This window comes from Morone saxatilis, unplaced genomic scaffold (genome assembly GCF_004916995.1).
Source record: "Morone saxatilis isolate NCDOM2014 unplaced genomic scaffold, NCSU_SB_2.0 Contig0, whole genome shotgun sequence".
Lineage (NCBI taxonomy): Eukaryota > Metazoa > Chordata > Actinopteri > Moronidae > Morone > Morone saxatilis.
Genome location: NW_023339650.1, coordinates 15,185,723 through 15,206,500, shown reverse-complemented (window position 1 = coordinate 15,206,500; position 20,778 = coordinate 15,185,723). Strand labels below are relative to the sequence as shown.

General features: G+C 41.0%; 1 protein-coding gene and 1 long non-coding RNA gene across 7 annotated transcripts in view; one reads left to right on the top strand and one right to left on the bottom strand.

The window, feature by feature from the left end:
* The window catches only part of smarcd3b (SWI/SNF related, matrix associated, actin dependent regulator of chromatin, subfamily d, member 3b), a 28,348-nt gene continuing 7,570 nt past the window's right edge, over window positions 1-20,778 (bottom strand). The window contains exons 1-14 of one of the 6 annotated variants that reach the window (XM_035652179.1): window positions 18,553-18,695; window positions 17,165-17,311; window positions 15,079-15,276; window positions 12,840-12,882; window positions 10,563-10,685; window positions 10,062-10,187; window positions 9,284-9,379; window positions 6,130-6,231; window positions 5,830-5,991; window positions 4,857-4,954; window positions 4,240-4,375; window positions 3,357-3,479; window positions 2,814-2,915; window positions 1-2,716 (exon numbers count right to left, since the gene is read on the bottom strand). In XM_035652179.1, coding sequence (XP_035508072.1) covers window positions 2,663-2,716; window positions 2,814-2,915; window positions 3,357-3,479; window positions 4,240-4,375; window positions 4,857-4,954; window positions 5,830-5,991; window positions 6,130-6,231; window positions 9,284-9,379; window positions 10,062-10,187; window positions 10,563-10,685; window positions 12,840-12,882; window positions 15,079-15,276; window positions 17,165-17,187 — 1,386 coding nt within the window. In that variant the 5' untranslated portion in view covers window positions 17,188-17,311; window positions 18,553-18,695 and the 3' untranslated portion in view covers window positions 1-2,662. Of the gene's footprint in view, window positions 2,717-2,813; window positions 2,916-3,356; window positions 3,480-4,239; window positions 4,376-4,856; window positions 4,955-5,829; window positions 5,992-6,129; window positions 6,232-9,283; window positions 9,380-10,061; window positions 10,188-10,562; window positions 10,686-12,839; window positions 12,883-15,078; window positions 15,277-17,164; window positions 17,312-18,552; window positions 18,774-20,778 lie in introns of those variants that run through there. The other 5 variants (XM_035652189.1, XM_035652142.1, XM_035652152.1 and 2 more) reach the window with 5 other exon arrangements.
* The window catches only part of LOC118321025, a 25,678-nt gene continuing 21,984 nt past the window's right edge, over window positions 17,085-20,778 (top strand). The window contains exon 1 of the long non-coding RNA XR_004796389.1: window positions 17,085-17,284. This is a non-coding gene — a long non-coding RNA (uncharacterized LOC118321025). The remainder of the gene's footprint in view (window positions 17,285-20,778) is intronic.

Here is a 20,778-nt window from a genome sequence, read left to right as displayed (position 1 = left end):
TGGCATTTACAAACTTTGGCAAGCGCTTCTTTATTTACATCCAGGCTGTCTCGTAATGTCACAGCTGTTTTCCCTTTTTTTTTGTAGGATCACCAAACGAGTTCGCTCTTTACAGATATACAGTATTATGTATACTATACCTCCCTGTTGGTGATGCTCTGACAACAGTGTAAACAGAGAGAAAGAGCAGTTTCCCGCTCTTCACGAACACATGCAGGGGGTGGGACAAACATGTCAACAGTACGTCAGGGTTTAAGTAACAGGAGACAGTAGTCTGTTAACATTTTGTCAGCTATTCTGTGGCGCTCAAAGCTGAGGTCACCCAGGAGTTGCAGCGTCTAGTTTCCTCCACAAGAGGGTGCTAGTGAATCAGTGACTGTATGACAACAATGTGAATGCCCTGGCCATACAAAGACAAATCACTCCAGGTCAGACACAGGACTAAGATACTACCAATGACTACCGTTTCTCCTCTAATGAGTGCAGTCAAATATAACTTAGTAACAAAAACACAGTTCAGAAAAATCACACCTACAGTTAGTTGCTGGTAGGGCATATCATTTTTGGCAAAAAAGTTTCCAGAAGGCATATCAACAAGTCTTTTCGCTCGTCACACAGACTGCTATGCCAGCTTTTTATATGTACACACACTGTCTCGTCGAATGTATTGATTAACGTCCATGGAGCATGCATAGGTCATCGTGAAATCATCCGATCACTTTTTGTGTACGCTGGGATAATAAAAAGAGGGTCTCACCCGTGACGAAGAGTCCCGTCAAAGAATTACAGCACAGTGCAAAGAAACCCCCAGACAAAAGGTTCCAGCTAGAAACTGACTACTGAGAGAAAACTAAAAATTCCTCCATCTGACATTACAACATATACATACAAGTCAAGTGTCATTAACAAAAAAAAAAGTGTAAAAATGAGATCGGTGCAGATTAAATCGTGTGTTACAGCTACTGATTGAAGCTTTCTTTGTTTCGAGCTTCTAGCTCCCACGATGGTTACGGGATGGACCTAAAATAAACCTCCCCAACCCAAGATAGTACACAGAGGAACACTAACATTCCTGCCCTACTAATTCAAAACTCATGGAAGCTCCCATACTGCACCATGTAACACCCCAACCCCTCCAACCCCAACATCCCCCCCAAACAAACACACACAGATAGTCTGTCGTATACTGTACAGCTGGCCCTCTTAAGGGACAGAAACATATTTACATTCACATCTCTACAAAAGAAGAAAACTTCTTCTTCTTGTAACATAAAAAGTGTAGAAATGGACACAGTTCTCCAGACCTGGGTTTAAGCGTTCAATGCAATAACAGTCTTAGGGTTTGTTTACATAAAACTCGAGGCCTAATTGGCTACAAAACGCAAACATTTGGGGAGTAAATCCACTCTGAAACTACCCAAATTGTTCAGATTTGTTAAGACATCGTTGCACTTTCATGTTAAACCCAGGTGAGGAATTTCTTGCCCACTTCTATTTCAGTGATCATGTTCTCTTCTTCTCGTTGCAACCTTTGGTAACACCTTCATGACATTAACTGGCAAAAAAAACACCACACAAGGAAGAGGCAGTGAGCGACTCTGACCAAACAAATCGGTCGACAACTCCCAACATGTAGAGGCATATTTGTCATTTTGCTAATGATTAAGGGAAGAAAAAAAGCTATTCTTATGATGATCAATACTTGTTTCTCCTTCATTAAAACACTATTCTTGCTATAAACAGACGTAGAGCCGTTACTGCGATAATACTTTAGATCACGTAACTAATACTGTTGTAGGAATTACTGTAAAAAGACTCTTTTATAAGACTAAAATGAGACACGCTGGAGGTTTTCCAATTAATTCACTCAAACTTGAAAATGAATTAAATCCACACCTCATGTTTAATAGATAGCGTTGATTCCCTGCAACCCCCCCGAATGTGTCACACTGTAATCTCGACTTTGCTGGTGTAATTAATCAATCTTTAATCAAAACTACTCCACTAATGAGAACAAATAAAAAAAACACACAGTCACACTTACAACCACAAAAACAAAGGATCAAAAAAGGATTTGGAAAACATAAAAGAGTCTCATCCAGAGCGCTGTGAGGGTCGACTGTGACACGGGTTTACGTCATGTTACATTTCTGTCGGACACAGTATCAAACTCTTCGAGTCGAGGAATCCAAAAAATACCACAGCGGCGTGAGTGAGTGAGCAGCCGATTTTCGGAGTTTGTCTTGACGCGTTTTGCAACATATTTACAAAAGCAGAGAGTAGCGGACGGAAAGAGGAGAGTTGTGTTTATTAGGCAGTGAGTCTGAAGATGCCTGTGTTCTGAGGGGCTTGACCTCCAGTGGGTGGGTGGGGGTGAATGCATGCGGTTTAATGATGATAATCTCACAGTCCTGGGCAAAACTGAACAAATATGCAGCGACCGCGTATGTGCGTCGAAATCTGGATTCCACACGTGCGCATCGCTGCTGTCGTGAGGAAAACAACCTCCTCTCAGCTCAAATTTCGTGACAAATGCTGTCTTTTTTTAGTTTAGAGGTTTAAGGTTTCACCAGACTACAGCGATGGCCCCACACACATCCAAACACACACACACACACACACAGCTCTGAAGTCAGATGCAGGGATTCAGGAGGGCCTTGGTTTAGGTGTTGCGCACAGCTAAGGCCTGTTCCAGCTCCTGTCTCCTCTGCTGGATCTGTCGAGGAAAGAAAAGGAAGAAGAAGTCATCTGAGCGTCTAGAGGCAGAGCTTGGATGTTGTGAGGTAAAAGGGGATTAGATGGCGTCTCCTCACCTTGCAGTAGAAATAGCGGCTGACGGCCTCCTGGGACCAGGGCTCGTGGTAAAACGCCGCCCTCCTTTCCTCCTCGGGGTTCCCCACCACGTCTGTCATTAGCTACAGCCAAAAAAGGGACAATCATCAATGCTGGGGAAGAATGAGCTACTATAAGCTGCATATTGCATGTAAATTCCAGGAGGACGTATTTCAAACCAATTAATAATCTTTCTGAAGAGGATTCCTAATTATTTTGGTGATCTTTCATGTTTCATTCCCTCTTGAACAACAAATTGTAGCCACTAGGGGGCACTTAGCTGGGGTTTGGGCTTCAAGTTAGTCAATTCTAGTCAGTTTATTTGTCTTTTTTTTGTATTACTAACAGAGTGAGTGTATCTTTATTGGTAACGTGATGCTCTACTCAGAGGTGTGAATAAAGATGGCTTCAATGAGCCTTTACATCCAGAATATATGTCAAATAGAGGCAGTGAGTTTCAATGTGCCTTTAAGTTACGAAAGGAGCAGCATGAGCGTGCTTGCATATAAATAGTAATATCGAACCTTAAGGTCTCGGCTTTGGGATTTGAGCCAGTCCTGGATGTAGCCCTTGGGATCTCTGGAGAAACTGAGCATGAAGTCCCTCTGGATCTTCAGCTGGTTGATGGACTCGATGGTCTCATGAATCTGAAAGAGGAACAGTAACAATACTATACATTAAGGGGAAAAAAGGCAGACAACTCAGTGTTTCCTTTATTTAACTGTAACTTGAAAACTGCATCTGAATAATCTAAGTATATGGATAAAAATCATAGACAACAACATCTAATTGATTCTGTATCAACTCTCAGGACTAAAATCTAAATACATTTATTAATAGCAAATAAGCATTTCCTCAGGGAAGGATGTGTATAAAGATGTAAAAAATTAAGAGGAGAAATTGCTGAACTGGTGATTTTAGTAACACTTGAATAAGGCCGAAGTATGCAACACTCGATATAAGCTCTTAAAGCCTGTCTTAGTATCTTGTTGTATCTGTGTTGGTCTCCTTAAACGTTTAGGTGAATGAGATAAAAGAGTGTGAAACGTATGCCTCTGCCATCATCTGTGTCCACACATTTAATCAAAGCAGCGCTACTGTGTGTGTGCATGTGTTTTCTGTCCCGCCCTTCCTTCCTGCTCAGCCACAGCAACCTGCTCTTCACAGAAATGCCACTTTAATGTGTCTGTCAAGCATAAATCTTGGTCAAACATTAAGAATAGCTCCCACATTTAAAACAACAGAGGTGTGAAATCCACTGCAAGCAAACTACTGCGATAAAACAAGAACTACTGTTTAAAAAAATGTAAGTAATAAACTTGGTTGCCCCCATGATGCTGCTTACTTATCACCTCAGTGTGATTTACAGCATCAAAGGTTTGTGTTCTGGGATGTCGGCGATCTCACCTTGTTGTCGAGCGAGGCGATTTCCTGCTGGTTGGCAGTGGAGAGGAGGAAGCTGCTCATCTGGCTCTTCAGGGGGTCTTCCACCTCTACGTCGATGTCGTAGCACGCCGTCTTCTTCTGGTCGTTGGGATCCACGCTGACGCAGAGCGGAAAACGTTCATTGAGACAAAATCATTACAGAACCACGACAGAGATCTCACATATCGTTCATAATGTGGCCACCACTTTAGTTTAATTATATTTTTATTTCTTTTTTAAAATAATTAAATTTTTTATGTTTTGTAAAAGTTCATTGAAAGAAAACAATAACTCAAAGCTATTTATAAAAAGCTCTTTATTTTCTAGCTCCTGAGGCCACACGGAGACAACAAAGGCAACTTTAATAGCTATTTTATTAAAATATCTTTTTAAAATGTCACTTCTTTTTACAAGAGCAGGAACAAACGCTCTTCACAAAGAGAAAATAAACACAACCAGGCACAAATGTGTCACATTAAGTAAAAGACAACACGTGTAAACATACAATAAAACCTTACTTCTACCTACTTCTGAGCTTTTAATCTCAACAAGTCTTTCCTGGTTGAATAAGGTTTGTATGCAGTAGAAGAGGAATCTACCTGATAACGTGGTTGATGACGATGGGGTCAGGAGGTAAGAGGAGGTTGGTGAGGCGCTGAGGGATCTCAGAGAACTTCAGCCGAGGACAATCAAAAATCTGCGAAGGAATAGAAAAACATCTGTGAGGAAAACCACCAAGTTTATTGATAACTATGACTGAAAATACCTTAATAGGTTGATTGATTTTACTGAAGCATGTGGACGCACAGTTTTCCTTTAAGTGTTAAATATTCATTCGACTCGTCGGATCATTTTACTCAGATTTGACTGAAGAGGAAGTTTTTCTCTGACACAACTTTAATTGTAGACTAATTTGTTTCTAAAGTGGAATGTGTATCATATATACATTTGGAAATTATAGAGGTCAGTATTACAAGAGAGATATACTTCATATTAATAATGTTGCAGCAATATCATATTTTCAGTGGTGGAAAGTACTTTTACTCAAGTACTTATGTGCTACATTATACATCCGCGTCACTACAGTTCAGAGGGAAATATTGTACTATTTACTCCTTTAGTTACTTTTCAAACCAAGATTTCACATAAAAAAAGACAAAATCAGTTCATAAAATATTATTTTCCTAAACTTTTTAGATGTTTAATAACTGTATGAATCCCAAAGAGATCAAATGATCCAATATTTACAAAAAAATCTAATATTTCCTTTCCCCATTAATCATCTCAAGACCCATCAGATTTATTTTGTGACGGACCCCTAGGTTAGGAAACTAATCAAACTACCAAACTTCACCATATGAAGTTTTAAAACTTACAAAAATATAATAATATAAGTACTTTTACTTTTAATACATTAAGATTATAGTACTTTCACTTACTTTCACTAAAATTTTAAATGAATGACTTGTTGTACTGGTACTTAAAGTCAAACTTCTTCCACCACTTAATATTTCCAGCCACAAAGATATTAATATTCATGCAACAACAACATGTGTGATTTACAGCACATACCTGTTGGAAGTACTTGTCACAGTTGATGTACTCCTTGTCATGGGAGTCCTGCAGCTTGTTGGTTTTGACGTACTGCCAGAGCGCCTGGATGATGCAGGAGCGGGTCTGAGTGTGAATGCCAAGCAGGCGAGCCAGGCGAGGGTCCAGCTTAAATTGGGGAGGCTGCGGGGACGATATAATCGCGTTAAAACCCACCTCAAAGCCTTTACATCAGCTTCATCTCATCCGACATCCTTTTCATACTCCCCTAAAAACATAAACTGGTGGCCTACAGGTTGTCACTACTACAACTCTGCTTACCTGGTAGTCCAGCATCAGCAGCAGAGTGCAGCGCACGCTCACGTCTCCCGGCCTTTTCACCTGGAAGCCGTCCGTCTCCTGGGTGGTGGGAGTGCGGTGCCACTGCAAGAGCAAACCACCACACTGAGCTGGTTTATTCAGACTGAATTATTTTGTTAGTTTCATACTTCATTTTCAGTTTGTTTCACACTTTATTAATCAGAATCTCTAATTAATTCCTGCTTTAAAGGCCCTGAACACCTCTTGTTTCTCTCATTACGAGCGACGGGATCATGCGAGACGCTTTCTTTTCTGCCAAAGTTTTGGTTATTTTACATGAGAGATTTCTGTGTTTTGGTTTTCTCACTGTTTTGAAGTTAAGTTTGACAACTCAGTAGGAAAAAGGTGATCCCAATCACCAATCCCACACTGGACTCAAAATGTGATGACACTTGTGTGGTCTGTTTGCTTATGTTGCCGGCAGCATGAGTGAAATGAGGTCAAACCACACCCACACAGCCAGGAATGAAGATGTCAGTTGTTCAGTCGATGCACCATTTTGGTCCAGACCGAAATATTTCAACAGCTATTGGACAGATACAGAGACATTCACGGTTTCTAGACGATGTTTGTTGATCCTCTGACTCTTCCTCTAGCGTCACTAGTGGTTCACATTGTGTAAGGTTGCATCTAGCAACATCAACATATTTATTTGTTCAATACTTTGTGACCAAACACCTACAAAAATTAATTATATTTCTTAATCTTTATGTTGTGTTTGATGCTAATTGGCAAATGTTACATACATAGTCACTGTGAGAATTTTAGCCTAATTTAGTGTTAACCTCTTAATAAAATGACCTAAGCTTGTTACTTCCTGACCCTTAACTTTGATTAATATTTTGCGTTTTAGAGAAACACTTCAGGGCTTCAAGGAAACTGCAAACAGTTCGAAGCTGGACATGTGGCACGATTAAAAGAAAAAACGTGCAAAGTAAAAAAAAAACCTGAGCGTGCCTTCATCTAGCAGCCTTGATCTTGACCTAGAGTGCAAAGTCTGTGGTTTGATGAGAGGTTAAAGTTTTTCAAACGAGCCATGCACAGTGTACTGAGACACCAAAATAGCAAAAGGTTAAACCATGCGGCTGCGCAGATGAATGTTATCACACGCAGGATTACACCGTAGACGTAGACTCGAAGAGAAATAACAAAAAAAAAAAACGAAATATCAGCTTGGCCAAGTACAATAATTCCCATAAGATTCAGTGTTTTACTCTTTGTGTTTACATGTATCAGAACCTCCTCTGTGTCTCGCTGCAGATTAAATGTTATTTACATCTCCATTTTATCTTTACTGCTCAGAAACTGAAAAGAAAAAGCACTTAAAACATCCTCAGTACAGTGGATTGCAGTAACTTGGCATGCAATACCAGGTAATGTTTTCCTCCAATCAATGGCTGACTCAGAACAGATTAAGTACTGATTGTACCTCAAGGTAGAGAAAAAAATATTTTGATGGAAAATCATTCAAAGCGAAGCACCTGAGAGCCTTGCTAAAATACCCTTTTAAAAGGAGGAACCTTGAGAAGTCATAATTTTCACTTTGAAACTCTTAAAGTGTTTTTTTTTTTAAAGTCAATACATTTTGTGAAGATACAAAGTGAAGGGCGGGTAATGATTGTTTTTAATAAGTAAGCACTTGTTTTCTCTGCCTCTCACCTGCATATTAAAACAACCTTGATCGTTTTTTTTGTTTTTTTTTTAAACGTCTCCTTTATGTGTTATAGAGAATCACTTTATTAAAAAGGAGAAAGGACAGCCCACTTTCTCCATCTGTTTTCTTTTGTATTTATCCAATGGGGATGTAAAATGGAGCAGGTTCTGTGGGGTGACTGAAGCTCGAGAATAAACCAGACATCACAAAATAACAGTTTTCGGTGAACGTCTCCCCCGTGCATGATGAAGAGGCCGTCACTGACCCTGACTGCATGGCTGAACAGTCGGATTCACTGATTTGTGCAGCATACAAAAAGCACTCTATTACTAATACATGTGATCTCAAATCAAAGCACTAACCTATTAAGTGACCAAAAGCCAAGTTGTCCAGATGTGAATGTTACGAAGCGGAGTTTGTTAAAGCGATATTTTGACATTTTGGGAAATAAGCTCTCTTAACTTTCTTGGCCAAGAGACAACAACATGCAGAGTCCTGCAAAAGTATTCTTCAAAGGCACCCAACTCCACACACAGAGCTGAATCAGGCCCAAATCCTCTACTGTTAGGTATTCATAAACAAGCCCTAAATTACTGGAATCATATGACCCACTCTCCTTTTCTCTGCTGCCAGTGAGTGGAACCCTCAAAAGAGTCACTGCGACCACCTCAGCTTCGAGACGCAAGCACTCAGAACATTAGACACAACCAATTTATGATGAAAAAAAAAAAGGACAGAACGAACAAAGTCCCAGAACAAAAAGGAAACATATGCAGCCCTGAACAAACGGTACACTGTGGCAACCTAGTTGAACACAGAAGTACAAACTCATGACTCATTAGTTTTTATTTTTGTTTTCAGTTCAGTTTCAATTTACTAAAAATGTTTCAGTGTTAGTTTAAGTTAAGTTAAGATTTAAGAAGTTCAGTATAGGTACAAACACACTGACTTACACTTATAGACAGCAGAGTCTTAATAAAGATAAAGATAACTGACCAAACTGACAAAGACTGAAACTATAAACATTTCCTGTACAATCTTATTTTTGTTTAGTAAGCACAGTTTTTATTAACTTTTTTTTTACACCTAGTTTTAGTTTAGTTTTAGTTAATAACCCTGGTTGAGACGGAGCTGCTTTCTAATTCAGTCTGTTATTCATAATTTAATTTCAAATCCACCGTGCTGGAGCAAAAATGTGCTAACTAGCATGTTAGCTTGTTTGCAGCTCAAATGAAATACAAAGAAATGAGAGCCAGCTCATATAGTGATACCACTACTGACCACGTCTAAAGTTATTCCATGTGCTCATTCAATTAAAAAACACTGATCATGTGACAAACACTAAACATACCATAATTCTGTAAGAGCAGAGTAAAGGTTTATCTGATGGCAGCTGTGCAAAAATAAATAAATGAGCCTCTTCCTGTGTACACAGGGTGCAGTGGCCATCTTTGAACTGACCTCAACCAGGTGGTTGTCAGGACCGTAGAGGTCTTTGTCCAGCTCAATCACCAGGCTCTTAAAAAACGAAGAGAACTTCTTCTTCTGCTTCCCCGGCTGTGAGACAGACAGAGAGAGAAAGGAGGTGGTCAGTTAATGTGTAAAATCAAACACACACATGCAAAAAAGGAAATACTTGTTGCCATGTCTTTGCTTATAGCAACATTACTCATCAAAAGCCCACAAGAGGCCAAGTGAGATCAGAAAGAGAGACACTAGACATTCTCAGGGTCCACTTCCTCTGAGCTCAACCAGAAATATTTGTGGTTTGTGAAACTTAGATGCTTCCTACCACTGTGAAATGACGGCCTTGCCCCAGACTGCTGAGAACATCAGAGCTTTTTGAGGCGAAGCTTACGGTGCAAAACAAATGTAAGAATATTCTGATTTTCATGCTGCATTTACAGTCTCTCTAAACACTCTTCACAACATCAATCATTTATTTTATACTCCAGTGCCAGTCGATACTGTTCTTGTCCGAAGTTGTTTGAGCACGTCATTACCGAGTGTGACTGCTGGCCAAAAAAACGACCCAAAGTGGAACACACTCATAATAAATGGGAATATTATGATCTCAGTTGTGTTTTAGACTCGCACTGGTGGAAGATGACATAATGCTACACTCCGCGGCAGATCAGCATCACAGAAACTGTAGTTTTTTAAAGGTTATTTCACTTTTAAACTGACTCAATAACTCAGTGTGAATGTACTGTATATTTTTAAATGAAAGAAAACTTACATCATCCAGCAACTTTCCCTCCACTCGCAGTTCCCATGATGCAATGCTGCCGTCTGAGTCATCAGCGTCGGGTCTGGCGGGGTTGAAGGTGTTGGATATGTAAAGTCTCAGTTTACGCTTTTGCTGCTGACACAAGGGCACATAAAATAGCACAGTTTAAACGGACGTTTCACAAAAAAAAATTAATTAAAATGTCATGCTGCAGGTGCCCTGTTTGGACTGATTATCTTAATATAACAGCAGATTAGTCAAGAAGCCTTGAAAAAGGACGTTTCTTTTGTGTTCTAAGGTGAGACGAAACCAGAAAAGGTGAGAAATAAAATCCTTTATTAAAAAGTAGTTAGTTATTAAGAAGATCTTTTCTTTCAATACCTGTTGAGGTTCAAAGATTCCTATAAATTACATTTTTGTCCTCCCAGAAATGGATAATTGGTGTTTTAGACACCACGAGGGACAGCAGGGCACGCTGGCTCCTCATTAGTCACGTTTTCTTGTCCTTACCTTCATTGGTCTCTTCAGTGCTTCCTGGATGTCCACACGTTTGCGCATGATGGTCTGGTCCAGTTTGCGCTCAAACGCCAGCAGATCCATGTAGGCCTGAGACTCTGGGACCAGCTCACGGATCTGTTCAGAGGGGAGACAATCTGACGTTAACAGCTGCAGTATGTCTCACACACACACACACACACACACACACACACACACAGTATTAAAAAGTCAGATTATATTCACAGGTTCTATCTGAATACCACTAAAAGGCTTAAGCAGATTAGTTGTCTGCCCTGCCTTGGTGCTGTAGGGGGTCCAGTGTCTTATTTCAAGGACATTCAGCCCCTAACAAATGGTGTCCTTTCAAGGAATCGTATAACACATAACATTTTTGTTTTCTTGCCGAGAGTTAGATGAGAAGATTGATATCATTGTCATATCTATAAACTATGGACAGCAACTGGTTAACTTAGCTTAGCTGAGCAAAAAGACTGGAAACAGCCAGCGTGGCTCCACTAAAGCTCACTAATTAACACGTTATATCTCATTGGTTTAATCTGTACACTCATTCACACACATTCCAGTTTTATGGAAGCAGTGACGTCCTGGAGTTTGTAAGCTTTAGACAAGGCCAGGTTAGCGGTTTCCACCAGTTTCCAGTCTTTATGCTGCTAGCTGTAGCTCCATATTCAATACAACAGATATGAGAGTGGTGTTGATCTTCTCATGTAACTCTGCAAGAAAGTGAGCATGTTTCTCAAAATGTTCAACTATTCCTTTAATTTCTCTTTTATGAAGCTTTGAGATAGGAGTCCACACTGTCTTACATATATATTCTGTATCAATATATCCAAGGTCTTCACTGACACTGACTAAAATCTCCAGAACCTTTCCATCAAATGGAAATATTCTTGACGGTATCATTTTATACCCATTTCCCCAAAGTTCAGTCTGACATATTTGCTGTTTTTTTTAAAGTTTCAGTTCGTGCTGACTGACCTACCCCAACGTTAGCGGGGTTCATACAGTAACTCAAGGCACCCTGGTGGTCTACGGTGCTGATCATGAACTGTAATGTCCCCAGTTTGACTTCAACCGGGCACTTGTGTTGCATGTCTCCCTCCACTGATCTCTCTGGTATCATCTGATGCCCAGAAATATTTAAATATATAAAAAGAGAGGTTAACTCTTGGCTCCTGCTGGAAAACCTGTGTCAATCTGACTTTGAAGAGACCAAGGACTTCATAAACAACTTCATCAGATTCAAATTAATACAGTATAAGGACTAGAATCAACTGTGACACATAATATTAAAACTCTTTTTAAGCTTTTTTCTTCTTATAGGAAGCTGACAGGAGTAGAAATATCCCTTTGCTGCTGCTCTGTCCACCATAAACACAGTGGTCCACATCATCCTGGGGATAAAAATGAGATGCAGAGTGTGCAGCCAACCAGCCCGGACTCTAAACATTACCATACCGATGAAAGTCCTCAGAGCATCAGGGGCTGCTGCTTACTTACCAAACTGTGCACACACACTCCTCCAGTTCGCTCCTGCTCCTCCCTCCCTCTTCTCTCCTCTTTCATGTTTCTTTCTAAATGGCTGCCTTCATTGTTCCCTCTCATTCCTTCTCTATCTCCATCTCAACGCCTTTCACCGGGCTGAGGTGCCGAGCAGACAGAGGAGTGTGGCAGACATTCCCTGTCCCTGACTCATTATTGTGGAGTGGCGCCCCTAGCCATGCCTACTGCTATCTCTCTGTCTGGGTTATGTTAGGGGATAAGACCGAGCCAAGACTGCTCGCAGTCTCCAGACCTCCATAGTCTCAGTGCAAAAGCCTTCTGTGTGCCGGCCAGGACGTGGTGAGGTGATGGCGTGGGCACAGGGCCCCAAAACTGAGACCACGGGATGGAAATCACAACCTCAGTCGGCACAGACTCACCTGTGGCAACGCGACGATTCGGCCGCCTCTTTCGGTTCTACTTGTGGTTGCGTCTCTGCCACATCCCGCCGACTATTCCAATTTAAATCAGTGAGCCACCATCCAAATGACAGAACGAAAACCCCTTAAGAAAACCCCCCTAAAACCTCCTGATCGCTCCCCCTCATCCTCTCTCTTCTCATTTTGAAATAACACATAATCATCTGGCCCTCCGTGCCTTCCAAGAACCCCTGACATCAAAAACCGACCAGGATTTTTCTGTTCTGCACACAAAAGATAATAACACACACACACAAACAGAAAAAAAACCAGAGCAACAAAGGTAAAAAAAAATATGCAGCCTCACCCTTTGCGGAAGAATCTTGTCTGCCATTTTCCTTCTCTTAGCACTAGAGAGAGGGGGAGAAAGACAGAGAGAAAGAGGAAAAAGAGAGCATGTTACTATGGTGACTGATAGCGTAGCACCCAGGCCATCTGCTAAAATGCTGGGCCATATCCAGCACCCCAGCATCCCAGCTGTGTGTGTGTGTGTGTGTGTGTGCATATGTGTGTGTGTGTGCATATGTGTGTGTGTGTGTATGTGCTCGTGTGTTTATGTGAAATGCAGCGGTCCACCTGGAGAGTGAAAGCCTCCAACAGCCAAAAAAGTGTCACATCACACATCTCTTGCATGACATGTATTCGCTGCACACACAAACACAATCCCAAACACACGCACACACACAATCCCAAACACACACACACTCACTCTGCAGAATCACTCTTGCAGCAGGACTCGGATGGTGACAGGATGTGTGTTCAAGAGCTTTTAGGAATGCAGAGTCTTCGAGAGAATGTAGGAGAATGTATGTGTGTGTGTAGATATTTTCATTCATGAATTTCTGGCATTTCCTGCTGTGTGAGAACAACATTTGCTTACCAAAACCATGTTTTTTAATCGTATACTAACTCAAGGAGGCACTCAGAACAATAAGATAAATCTGTGCCAAGTTGGTCCCCTCGTCAGAACTTTCTTACTAAGTGAAACTAATTACAGAAACAACACTACAGCTTCCTTCTCTATCAGCATCATGTGAACGCCTGGGATATGTGGAGCACCCGTATAAAATCATGCAAGTGTTGTGTTCCTCGGTGCCCGCTGGAGGAAATAAACTGGCTAAAAACACCTAGATGGTGCTACACTGCAAAAAGAGCAAGGTAATGTTGCCTTGTGAGCGTTACCCTGGCAAAGCTCTGGGAGGTGGGAGGAAGCAAAGGAATTCATGTCTTATTTCAAAGATTTCAGATTCTTCTCTGTAGTCCTTTTTTTTATTAGGATATTGAGAAGAATTAAAAGATAATCTACATTGGAGCACCTTGTGAATTTGTCAAATCTCACTGCTTTTACCAGGTTTTTACTAAGAGTTACCAAGAGTTAGATGAGAAGGTTAATAACAGTGTACGTATATATATGTCGGCTGAATATAAGGCAATAGCCAGCAGGTGGTTAGCTTAGCTTAGCATAAAGGCTGGAAACATGGGGGAAACAGCTAGCCTGGCTCTATATGAAGGTGAATCTACCTAGCAGCAGTGCTAAAGCTCACTAATTCAAACACAAAATCTTCTTTGTTTAGTCTGTACAAAAACCAAAACTTTGGTTTTTACCACTCCCTGAAAAACCAAAACATTTTTTTACAGTTTGTTTTTCGTGTAGATTTAACAAACACGATATGAAGCAGAGATAAGTTAGCTTCAGGCGTGTCGGCCGGTTGATTTTCTTGCCGTCCAACAGAGCCAGGCTAGTTGTTTCCCCCTGTTTTCAGTCTTTCTGCTAAGCTAGGCTAACATTTCCCAAAACGATTCCTTTCAAGGGTTGATAGTCTTTCATAGAGGCCTAAACCTTTTGCTTACCTGATATTTGTTTGATTCTAGGGCTGGGCGGTATGGATCAAATATTCAGTATAGGTCAACTTATATTGCGATATCAATATGTATAAATATATTTTAACTAAATGGGAATGTTTTTGGCTAATTCAAAATCCTGAAAAACCAAACATGTTGAAGATAAGAATGACATAATAGAACTAGAGCTATTACAGGGATACATTACATTTCTATCGTCTCGTGGTATATATATCATCATATCGCCCAACCCTATTCTTCAGATTACATAATTTCTTGTTTTGTAGAAGGGAATTTTTTTGCAGTGTAGAGAAATTTTCTATCACAGAGCTCTGTGAACGCTCTGTGAAGCAGTATGTTACATCAGCATGCCAAATACTGAAACAAGCCCGCTGCAAGGAGAATCGAAAGATCTCAGGGTGCATTGCAAAGGAAAACACAAACCTGCATCACAACAATCCGCCATTTTAAACTGATTTAAATGGGGGTTTGAGATTGGATTCTACTTTATTTTTCTGTTCCCATCATGCCATGCTCCAGTCCAAAGCATGCACCACTACATTTCAGGGGTCAACTTCTAGGCCCGTTCGTACAGTTGGCCAAAACAACTCATTCAGGAGGGAGTGCTGGGCTCAGGTGAAAGACTAAATAGGCCAGAGTCATCAAACGTAAGAAAACGGACATGCAGCAGAATAAACTCCTACTTTGATCCGAGCGTGGGATCTGATTGGGGCTCTCTCATGTCCATCTGCCTCGCCGGCATCTCATTGGCTCCGGGGAATCCGACTGGCTTCCTAAGAATTGGTGAGGATTCGAAGGTTGTCCGATTAGAGTTGTGGCGAGACACACACTCAAGTGGCAGCAAGTACGACGTCAGAGGGGGAAACACCTGGTGGTGTGGGCTGTTTGTATGTGTGTACAGTGTGTACAGTGTGTTAAGTTCAAGGGTCTGTTAGTAGGTGCAAACTCTAAAACTCAGACAAGGGCAGGCACTGGGATGGGCGTGTAACTGTGTCCATGCACGTACAAAGTGCAGCAGAGGAGGACCTGGGAGGCGCCTCATCTGAGGGACACGCTCATTCAACAAAGTTTCTCGGTGAACCAAAACAATCATGCTTCACACACACAGACAGACAATACACTGACAATGGACACACTGTGAACTCGTGTATCACAGGGAGGGGAGCTAACAAGCAAGTGTTTAGCGAGTTTTAGCTCTTTTTGTTCAGCTCTGAGTTCCAGATATATGAATGTTGCATTGATGAAGTAATGAAGAGGTGCAGATGAAGACAACATGCATGCTACGCACACCTTTTCGCTCACTTTCTAAACATGAATCTCAAACCTTTCTAAGCATTTTCACTGACAAAATACTAGCTCTCGACCAGAGAATTCAGCTCCGGTCTAGCACCTTAAACCAGCTGACCTAGCAACAAGAAACCTGTTTCATTATCGCATGAAGCTAGCGATGTTCCTAAGCAACCGTCCTAGGCAAGTGTCCTAGGTAACGGTAATGTGTAATGAGCAGCAAGTCACATTCTTAGGTTACTTCAAGGACAAAGACTCAAATTAACAGCAAAAACCAAGGTTCAGAGGTTCATATAAAAGATCAGGGCTTTATAAATAATGCGGTCCTCGTGGGAAATAAAAGATGCCATGTTTGAGGCGATGTCCAAGGTGATGGCAACCACAGCAGATTTTAGTTAACTTTGTTGTTTGATCACAAACAGTCAGAACAGCCTCTTTACATTACACTACAACGTTCTGTGTGTTTGTTGCTACGGGAACTCTGAGATTCGATATTAATCATTTGCCTCTTCAAATGGTGTAACTGCAGAACAATTTTGTGGAACGTTTTTAACCAGTTTTATACAATTAAAGAAGACCCTCAGCCTGTGTGATGCAACACATGATTCACAAGATCGACAATAATAAGATGCTTTGGTTTCGCATGAAAAGAAATGCGACGCTAGTCAGAGCACAAGAATTTTTTAACATTCCCACAAGACATCCACTTTGCAAATGAGTATGATAATATGCATCTGAAATGTTATGCTCAGGATGATGCTGTAATAGATTGTTTAAAGAGGGACTTTAAAGCACATATGAGATAAATCAGCACAGAAAACTTTGGTTTAATAGGCTCACCACGGAGGTATATTAAAAGCTACACTCCATCCCTGTTTCCTCTGAATTACATTTATATACAACTAATTTACAATATAAATAGGTTTTCCATTAACGTAATGAGAAAACGTTGTAAATTAATGTATTTTCCAAGCTGTGTGACCACACAAGGGACTCAGGATGTGAACCTTGGTCTCTGGCGTCAAAATCCTGGCTATCATTTGCCTATGAGTTATGTGTGGTATATAAATGTAGAGCTTCCTAGTACACAAAATACTGCCAAGGAACAAGATCCAGGCGGCAATTATGTTTCCCCCACAAAACATATTTGGGAGAACAAATTAGTAGTATATAAACGTAATTTCTAGGACACAGGGTTGAGTGTTCATAACACTTTATGCAAAGCAAACCAGAATTAAATCCTATTTTTAGCAGCAGCTTTGCGTAGGACAGCGTTTGTTCTGCAGAGGGAGCGTAGCTGGGACCATAAGGTCTCAATGACACTGCAAACACAGGTGGCCCGCCCTCAGCTGGCAGCCACGTGGGGTCTGAGCTGGATGGAGTAGAGCGGGGAGCTGGAGCATCAACTTGTTTGCCAGAGGACACACACTCCTCACAAAGCAACAGAGAGCGAGAGCAAGAGAGAGAGAGAGACAGAGACACCTGGACGGGTCACCCTGGACCATCGATCAGATCGTCCGCAGCCAGCCGGGCCGCTCTGGGGGTTGAGGCCCCGACGCCGGACAACATTTCCCCTGACCTGTTCGACAAGCCTGCCTAATTGTAAGTGGATCAATCGTGCTGCAGATACTGAGAGAATGAGACAGAGAGAGACAGAGGTCCACTGAGTGCGCATATTGATCTCCTTTCTAATGACCATACCTGCCACACACTCGTCTCCTAATAGACATCCATTCACTGTGTGTGTGTGTGTGTGTGTCTGTGCGTGTGTGTGTGCTCGGGATACTGATGTTCAGACCTTTTGTACACGGTAGTCAAATAGCAGACAATAGATAGCGTAACAATAAGCAAAAGCAAGAACTAGACCCTGAACGCCCGCAGACTGCAACCACATAGACATGACCATGGGGGGCAAACCAGACCACTGAAGAGACTACACACATGAAGAGGATGAACAGAGGAGGAACATTCAGTCATGGCAGCGATTGGTACGATGAGAGCTGGATGCACAGAGCGAGGTAAAGAAAAAGAGTGGAGCAAAACAAAAACTTAAATGAACAGAGACACACAGAGGTCATGGTTTCACTTTTGGTAACAATGATTTTTATGTTTCTGAAGGTTAGACCACAGTATGTATTGTGGATGTATTGTAGGGCTTCATTAATCCATTATTAATCAACAGAACCAACAAGCTAATGGCTCAATGTGCCATCTTCATGAAGACATTCATTTAAGATATAAATCCTCAAATTTAAGTAGTTGGAACCTGCAAATATAGCCATTAGTGGTGTGGTAGTGTTGGTTGCTTGGTCCACCACTTCGGTGCAGACTGAAATATCTCAACTACTAATCATTTAAGCACTATTGTCTCTAATCTATATGTCTTAACAGCAGGACTTGGTAGGCCTATTATTAGAAATGTTTTGATACCGGTGGCATTACAATACCTACTGCCAAGACCATTAAACCTTTATACGTCAACCTGTATTATCATTTAACAAAATAATCCAATAATCCAAAGGCCAGTGCATTGTGCTTAATGTCGTTGTATGAGGACATTTCTCTGCAATGAAATAAATTCTAAAATTAGCAAAGTTATAAGTTCAATGGTACTTGGTTGGTGCTAAAGAATATTATGGTTCGATGCCCAGCTCTTACTAAAATGATTCGTGACCATTTTCATGTTTGGTTTTGAAGATCGATGCCAATATGAGCAACATTTAATTTAATTTTTTACTACTTAAGTGTAACCATAGCCATTGTAGTCTGATCTCAACCATTAACACACAGAAGCAGATAAATAAGGAGCTCTATATGCAAGCCATGCAGTGTTCAGGTAGGAGTTGGAGGTCGACGGGATTCAGACTCACTTTCTGGCCCGGTTTTGAACGGCCTGCTGCTGCTGCTGCTGCTGTTGCTGCTGCTGCTGCTGCTGGACCTGCTGGGAGGGGGCAGGCCTCTTACGACTGGGCTCCATAACCGGAGAGGGCAGGCCGGGCCGCACCGCTGGGCTCCCTCCGTACGGTGGGCCGGGGGGGCCCATGGGAGCTCCCTGGTGGGGCATCCTCGCTCCAGACGGCATGCCAGGACGCTGGGGAGAAAAATAACGGGTTATATATATGTAGAAAACATTCTCTGCTGTGTTTTTTAATTAATTATAATCACAAATTAGTGCTTCTAAAAATATAACAAAGGAAATGTTTGATCAATTGCAACTTTTATGTATTTCCCGCTGATGGATTCAAGCTAGACAAAAGAGACAAAATCATTAAGCAGAGCTGAAACAAAGAGAGTCAGATCAGCTCCTAATCCAGACCTCACAGATTTTTCCTCTTTACGCTGAAATTCTGGTGTCTGTTCTGGTTTCCATCGAAACTCGAGAGTCCTATCTTTGTAACCTTTGGCAAACTTTCAGTAACCAAACAAAAGCTAAGCTGGTAAACTTGAACACACATTAAGCAATTTTGTGTCAATTTACACGATTTCTGTGTTTTGAATCTTTTCCATCTGGGGCTGTAAACATGAAAGAAACTGACTCATAAAGCTTTTGGGGTTTGTGTTTGTTAGACAGTTGACATTAGAGGCCAACGTGAAACATGGAGGATGCACTACAGGCAACTTCTGAGCCCTAAAATATCTAAAATGAATCAATCTGTCATTGGTGAGAGATACGGTAATTTCAGCCGAACCCAAATCATTCAACATTTGAAAAATCAACTGATACGAGAACAGAGAGCTGCCTTATTTTGTCTTGTCTAAACATAACTAACATTGATTTCCAGAAACAAGAGCAACTGTACAGAACAAGCAGCAGTGCTTTGTGTCTGTCTTATTTTCTCTCTTGTTCTCTTGTCTGCTTTAAACAAAAATCAGGTGTGACGGCAGAAAAACAGACTAAATGAAAATTGTTCTGCAGTGTGAAAACTCTGTCACACACACATACACTCCCCCTAAACAATGCAAACAGTGTCAATGGTCTTACACTCCCATCTTGACGCCTAGGAACAACTGGGGAACTCTCACCTGTGCTTGTCACTCCCATGGCAACAGCTGCCTCCCGCCTCAGTTTATTGTCTGAAACCAAATTGGGGTTCGTGTGATAGAAAGAAATCCTTTGACTCCAACTGGCGAACAGACCACCTACTCTATTTAAATAAGCGCCGGGAGGTAAAACGCATCTACAGAGAACACGCCATCCTCTAATTACAGTTTCATTACTTTAAATGCGTCAGCGGTGGAGGAAATATTCAGAACCTTTACTTAAATAAATACAATGTACAAATACTTCACTGTATAAATACACTGTACAAAGGTTTTAGCAGCAAAATGTACTTAAAGCATTAAAAGTACTAACGCAGGCAAATGGTTCCTGTCGAGAGTTATAAGCTCATATATTTTTGGATTGTTATTACTGATGCATTAACCTGTAAGCAACTCTTTAATGTGGTGGTTTGATCAAAGCCGAGCTGAGTTTTACTCATACTTTCACGAGAATTAACAAATGGACAACTACTTTCAAGCCCTCAGGGACATAAAAGCCCCGGGTTATCTGTGTTGCAGCTACTTTATAATCATTTAATTAATTCCACATTTGTTTGGTAATATAGCGCACAATCTAAGATATGTGTCCCTGTGTTTATTGTTCATTTATTATTTATTGCGTACGTGTGTGTAAATGAAATCCCTCTTCCTGTAAAATGTAAACAAAAACTTTATGTTTCCAAACAATGTGGGTGAGGACTAACTAAACTAACTAATTTAATTTAACTTATCCTCCTCTTCCTGATCTAATAACATGGTTGACGGAGGTGTGGGTACAAGTGAACAACTTTACAACTACTGTCTTCACTACCCAATCATATTTTTTTAATCATATACTTTTATACCTTTTATACTTCAGTGGACACTAGGGTTGGAGTAGATAGGTCAGTAAAATTAAAACACAATTTAAACACCAGATTGTATGACTTTATAATAATATAATCATAATAATAATATTTAATAATGAAAGACCTGCAAAGCTTTCATTACAGACAAATACATTCATCTCATACACCTACAGACCTGACATGACACGCAGCAAAGGGCCACACGTC